Source organism: Liolophura sinensis, chromosome 1 (assembly GCF_032854445.1).
Source record: "Liolophura sinensis isolate JHLJ2023 chromosome 1, CUHK_Ljap_v2, whole genome shotgun sequence".
NCBI classification, from domain to species: domain Eukaryota; kingdom Metazoa; phylum Mollusca; class Polyplacophora; order Chitonida; family Chitonidae; genus Liolophura; species Liolophura sinensis.
Genome location: NC_088295.1, coordinates 25,429,641 through 25,436,090, shown reverse-complemented (window position 1 = coordinate 25,436,090; position 6,450 = coordinate 25,429,641). Strand labels below are relative to the sequence as shown.

The following is a 6,450-nucleotide window of genomic DNA, read 5'->3' as shown; positions in this document are numbered from 1 at the left end:
TACATCCATACATTTTATATTGAGTATATACTTCTACTGATGTCTTCATCTGTCAGCATCGTGGCACTTTTCAGATAACGCTCCGTTTGACGCACTGAAGAAGGCTTTCATTCCTTATACCTATAATATAATACGTTACGCTTCAGCTAAGGCTCATCGTGGCGTGCAATAACCATACCAAACCACACCATACTTCAATTCCAGTACAAACCGACTCTACTTGGGGCTATAAATTAACACCGATCTGACATTGATATGGATTTTCTACACTAAGTCAAATCAATACCCCGTCCCTAGCCAACTTTCATTAACAAAAACTGTGCGTTACACGGGGTTTTCGCATGTGTTTTCTCCCTGCTCATGATTATCTCTAAGTAGCGAGACTACAAGTTCAAATCTGACTCCGTTTATGCCGTGTTTGTGAAAGACAATTAATTTGTGATGAACTTGCCCATGCACTCTTAAGAAAATGGTTCTTTATGGAACTAAGAGGGGTTTTCTGGCTTATTTCGCCCGTAGGACCCCTTTTGGTGCTATAAAGAACTCTTTTGAAAGGGTTCAATATAGAACCTTTTAGATATGGTTCGTGACCATGAAATCGGCGATAAAACAGAAAATGGGTTCGGACACAGAATCAAATGGGCGTTTCAGAACCCTTTCGTGTACTGGAGATGAAAAGGGTTCAATACAGAAGCCACTGGAGTGGCAGAGAACCTCTTTTGAACACTTTTTGTTAAGAGTGTGTATATAACGATTCGTAAATTATTGCTTCATTTCTGCGCCCTTATGCCCTGGTATATGTATGTATAAAAGTCACTCACTGCAGCGAAGAACTGAAATTATCAACATGTAAACCCTAGGCTGTGAGATAACTCACTAATGCATTGATTGGCTAGTGTTTTACGCTGTACTGAAAACATTTTCCTGTATAAGTATGACGCCTGTCACGTTTAAGGTGAAGGGAACCCGAAACCCCGGAGTAAAGAACCAACCTTCGGCAGGAATCTGACAAACCTCTTCACAGTTGAAATTGTATTGGACAAGATATGATAATTGTTTAGGCTTGTAGATGTGTAGGAATGGTATTTTGACAAATATGTACATGGCAAACGCTGGTGGGAGTTTATACATTCAATTATAACCTCAAGTAATGAAGACCTAGCTTCAATACACTGACAAATCAAAACTGTCTAATCAAACATTATTTTTATTCTTGAGCACACAAAGATTGTCTTCAATTGCCAACACGTCACCATTCGGAACAAAAAACAGCTGAAAAGCACCCAGTTACATTACATCATAGAAAAGCCACATATGTATTGTCATATACCAGTTAAAAGTTCAAGTGCGAGCATGTCAAGAGATGTCACTCAAGTCAAGACTACCCCAGTCCTCTAAATGGCCTTTTAAGATCTCTATATAGGTCACATGATAATGACACCCCCAGGTCAATACACTTGCTCCAGCGGTACAATTTCAACCAAGCAAAAAAGTGCAGCATAAATATAACGTTATTTGACATGAAATCCTTCACTGTAAGGAATTTACAATATATGTTTTACTCACCATTCTACGACCTATATAATACATTCGGAAAGTTACTGATCTGTTGTTAAGGGTGCCATGAATGCCCGTAACGTCCAGTAGTATTTATTTTACACAGGGAGGTGACCCAGGTCAAACCAGACTACATACAATTAACAGCCTAGTTTGATTTATACGCCCAATAACAGACCTGATCACATAGTTCTGCTGAGTTGCACGTCTGTCAGCGCACGGCGCTTGGCTGACTGATACCACGTGGGACTGCCATTGGTTAGTAACCACATTGTTCGGAGTTGTGTACATTGGTAACGCCGCCAAGACGTCCCATGTCGGTTTCCCCCTGGGTCGATCGGATACCTCAGATACAAAAAAGCGACATTCCTTTCGCGAGCTAGTCGGACGATCAGTCAGACAGTTCGTTTTATTTCAGTAATCCTCAGAGCTGTTCTAAGTTGCTAGGTGTTCAAAGGTAAGTAGACATTTACGTAACAGGTTGGTTTAATGCTGACTGCATGCGCTTTATGGCTAATTGCTTATATGTATACACATATACACATATATATGTTGTGCGATAGTTAATTCGCGTAATCCGCGTCCCAGACGATGACATACATGTTAGTACAGCCCACGCCTTAAACACTGGCTGACTCACCAAGCTTGTAAATGATACGTAAGGGTTATAAAACTGAACTGTTGGATTCAACCTTCCCCGCAAAAGTAAGTAGTATTTCTGATGAATTGTGTTTTTTCCTCTTTCTTGCCAGTACCAAGATTTATCAGAAAGAAAGTTTAAGACGGCTCTTAATTCCGTTATCGTTCGCTGTGAGGCTGGTCTTGAGCCATTCTCTAGCAGGAGACAGCTATCCACCATCTGTCACCGATATTAGATTATCTCTTTGTTATGTTTATGATATTGAGCAGTTTACATCGAACAACTTCGCCAGAGCGTTCAGTATTACCCATAGAAATGGACACTTGCATAACCTCATTTTAAATGTATATCTCTAGGAAGACACTGGCAGTTTACATATATGATATAATATAAACAGCGAGAATGTTCGTAATGTATGTTCCACGATTCAAGCTTTGTTGGCTTCACTGCAGGCTTCAGTGTATAAAATCTGTCGAGCAACTCCTCAGCGGTGCAGAACAGATGGTACGCCTTGTCTTAAGAGTCTAGAAATGCGACAGAGCACTAATCTATAGACTTATTTTCTCAAAAAATCCGAACAGCTTGTACTTCATTTACTCAGTCCATCAATTTTATCGCAGCAGTCACATTTAAAGATATACAGGCAATACAAAAGCTACTACAATGTAAATGATAATGTCTTGGCCACGAAATGAATCCACAACAGTTACGCTGATTGTTTGCCTTACTCGGTCAACTTGCCCTGTCAACGTTTATAGCGGCTTCAACCAATGCAAGTGAACTAGTGAATGATTTACAGGTTCGTAGTGTGCAAGTCGCTTAAATCAACAATGAACAAAAAGGTCAACAAGAAAGGGAAGAAATATGTTATATAGCTGAGTTGAACAATATCATGCAGTTGTTCATGTCTTGACTTTTTTTCCCCGAAAGTTACCAAATGATGGAAACTATTGACCACTGTAAGGTGCAGATCATTTATACCGATCGCAGTGAAATGGTCCAAGTACGACTGAGTGGCCATCGCAGATCGATGGCAGGTTTTAGCTGAGCTCTTTTTCATGCCGGGTCTCGCGTTAAACTCAGCGTGTCAGGGGCAGCGTGTCGTTGCCATGGTCACCAACATCCCATTAGGAACACTTCTGCGTCTGCCGAGCTTTCTGAAAACGACTACTGTTTCTCTTTTCCCACAGTAGGCTTTTGTAGGTTATGCAAACATTTAACACACGCAATTCTCTGTAATACAGTGTGGTTTGCGTGCGAAGACACGATCCTGTGGGACCTAAATGTGGGGGTAATCTATTTAATTGTGAACTCATAATTTGCATTATATATGGTCCACATATAATGAAAAAGAATGCTAGTTTAACTGCGAGTTTTGTAGGTCATAAACACTGGCATGGCTTTGACAATCAGCCGTTGATCGTCATACACATAAGAACATTCTTGTCCTATACATGTTACAAACCACTTGTTTGCTATGTCTGTGCGTGTCGGTGTATGATACACTTCATCAAGGACTATATATACTAAGACTTCAGGGGTCGGTTGTTCAAAAGGCTGTTAAAAGTTATAAGCGGCGCTTAAATCTTAATACCAGTCTTGGCCCAATACAAAGCTGTCACTTTAGTCCTTTAGTCAATGCTTCATCTGTTCTCTATGTACGGAATGTTTCTGAACTTAAATCATATCTTTAACAATACCGGGTACATCATGTACATGAGTATCGGTGTTTCAAAGGTTAGATTTTGAGTCATTTGCCAGATTTTTAAAATTAAATGTTTTGAAACATATAGTGTATGACTGGAAACTCGACGTTTCATTTTTTCTGGTATAAACTTCTTGTGCCTTTGTGCTTCAGGCGGTATACTTTTTATACAGAAAATTTTAATCTGGTTTGTCTGACAAAAAGAAGCCACATGGGTTACTGTTGTTCCGCTGGAACCACTCGTAATGTCTGTAGCAAACAAATTTTAAACAGTAGAAATAGTCGTTGTTAATAATAAAATACATATAGGCATTAGCTTAATGGCCCAGTTTGGTCTTGGCACGACGTTTCTAAAGAATAAACATAACCATATTGCCATGAGATCAGCTCGTCTATGAATTTATTTGCAACACATTGTTCTTGCAGACGACAGTTAGTCATGGCGTCCTCCGATGATATGGCCGAGCTGGAAGCTAAATTTGCAGAGTTTGTGAGTTTGTCTAGCGCTGGAAAACCTGCTGATCCGAAATTGATGTCAAGCAAAGCCTGTGGTAAAATGGTGAAGGACACACTGCCCAAGGAGGTGGTTACCATTGCTGATGCCAGTGTCTTTCCCAAATACAAGGAGAAGGGGAAGCAGTAAGTGTCTTTACGCAAATACTTGTGAGATTATGGGATGTTCAACCACATTTATGAGGATTAACGTTTCAAATACATGGTTTCCTGGGTTGCGATACGCGATTGAGTTCTGTAGGAAATAAAAGATTGAATATAAAGTCAAACAGGACATGGAGACCAAAGACCTGCCAGCTAATTCTACTGAGGTGTATTTCTTGTAACATTTAATTTATTACAAAAAGAAAACTCATGGAAATTACCAAAGCGATAAAATATCTGACGTGTTTCGATGTCAGTTTGTGTCGAATGTCATTAAGAATATACATGCATAAGGAAATGGCGAACGTGTACTTAAATGTAGGTACTTATAATAGTTTACTTCTTAAGCCAGTATTGAATTTACGTTTCTGTTTAATCATATTCTTTCATTTCTATGTTAACAGGCACATGCATGTGAGCCACTTCCCCGCATTCATCCGAGACTGCGCACACGAGTATGCAAAAATTAAGACCAAGAACTCAAAGCTTCCAAAGGATGACCCGAAGGTTGACGAGTACGAGGCAGACTTCCGACAGCGTCTGTTGAAAAAAGGACCGAATGTCAAGGAAGTGGTGAGTAATACATTGTTTTACCTGCCTTAACGTCATGGTCCATCAAAGGTTTTGAAACCATGGAAACGCCTCTTGCCCAGATGTGATTGACCGTTTACTTACTTTGCCTGTTCACCTATTGCAGAGTTTGTCACGTTTGGGTGAATATATATTCATCTGAATGGTCTTATTTTGGTGAAGTAGCTACCTCAGCAGGGCCATATCATTGGCGAAGTTTACTTTATAATCGCCGCTCAAACCAATTTAGCAATGTTGTATTCATTTTCTTTTCCCTATGCATACTGTTTTCAGTGTCGTAAATAAATCCAGTATCTTTATACATCTTTATATATCTTTATACGTTTTAAGGAAGCATGAAATAAGAAAGATTATAGCATCGAGAGTAAAACAAGAGCACTGACGACAGTGTGATAGTTGGCAAATGGTCAGTCGTAGCCCGTCTATGCCTCATGTAAATTTTTTAGAGTTTTATTCTAACTGTTCATATCAATTCTTAAAAAGTAACAACTAAGACGCCCCCTATACCACTATAGCTTACTGTGATAATACTTTTAAAGGTTTGGCACACATATTTTCAGAATTGTTCTTGCCTGTTAATTTCAGAAAGAATCCAAGACCGGAGCAGTGGGTAAGATGACGGACTCATCACACTACACTGGATCTCACAAGCAGAGGTTTGACGAATCTGGCAAAGGCAAGGGTATAACAGGCCGAGAGGATCTCCACGCTAACGATGGCTATGTGGGCAATTACAAAGGAAAGGACACGTACGGTACCAAGAAGTAAGGACAACTCTCCTTGTGCTGTATGAGGAATGACTGCTGGTGGCTTTTGACGACTCTGTTGCTGAGGAGAAAATCCATTAACGCAAAGTTACACGCATGAAACTAGCACTGTTGGAAAATGTTTTACTGCTCTGTGTTGGTTCAGCATATAACATCAAGAGTCCATTGACTACACCATATATTGACCTATCAGACTTCGTGCAGTACACCGGAAATGCGGTGCACAAGCCAGAGGCTGTGTATATTGAGCTGCATGTGTTTAATAATTCATAATGCCCAATCATTGTCTCCCTATATTGAAAGGTAGATTTTTGATTATATTCTAATGTTTCACTTACCGTAATGTTGAATAAAATATGCTCATTGTAGATCATCACCTGGTTTTGTAGTGTTACCTGTTGTGCCATTATCCCCAGTGTAATATATTTACTTATTAATGTACATGTTTGATCGTTGATTAACGCCAGGCTCAAGAATATTTCACTTCTAACATTGCGGTCAGTTTTATTGAACGCACAGGGATGCCTAGGATA

The 6,450-nt window shown here is 39.7% G+C and overlaps 1 protein-coding gene across 2 annotated transcripts; it reads left to right on the top strand.

Annotated features, from left to right (window-relative positions):
* The first annotated feature begins 1,878 nt into the window (after nt 1-1,878).
* LOC135461680 (tubulin polymerization-promoting protein family member 3-like) lies at nt 1,879-6,293 on the top strand. Of its 2 annotated transcripts, none has more exons than XM_064738873.1 (4): nt 1,879-2,014; nt 4,329-4,541; nt 4,964-5,132; nt 5,736-6,293. In XM_064738873.1, the coding sequence occupies exons 2-4, from the start codon at nt 4,342-4,344 to the stop codon at nt 5,916-5,918; spliced, it is 552 nt and encodes a 183-aa protein (XP_064594943.1). In that variant the 5' UTR covers nt 1,879-2,014; nt 4,329-4,341; the 3' UTR covers nt 5,919-6,293. The 2 variants fall into 2 exon arrangements, with proteins under 2 accessions (XP_064594943.1, XP_064594944.1); XM_064738874.1 differs by lacking the exon at nt 1,879-2,014 and adding an exon at nt 2,157-2,262.
* Nucleotides 6,294-6,450: the final 157 nt, after the last annotated feature.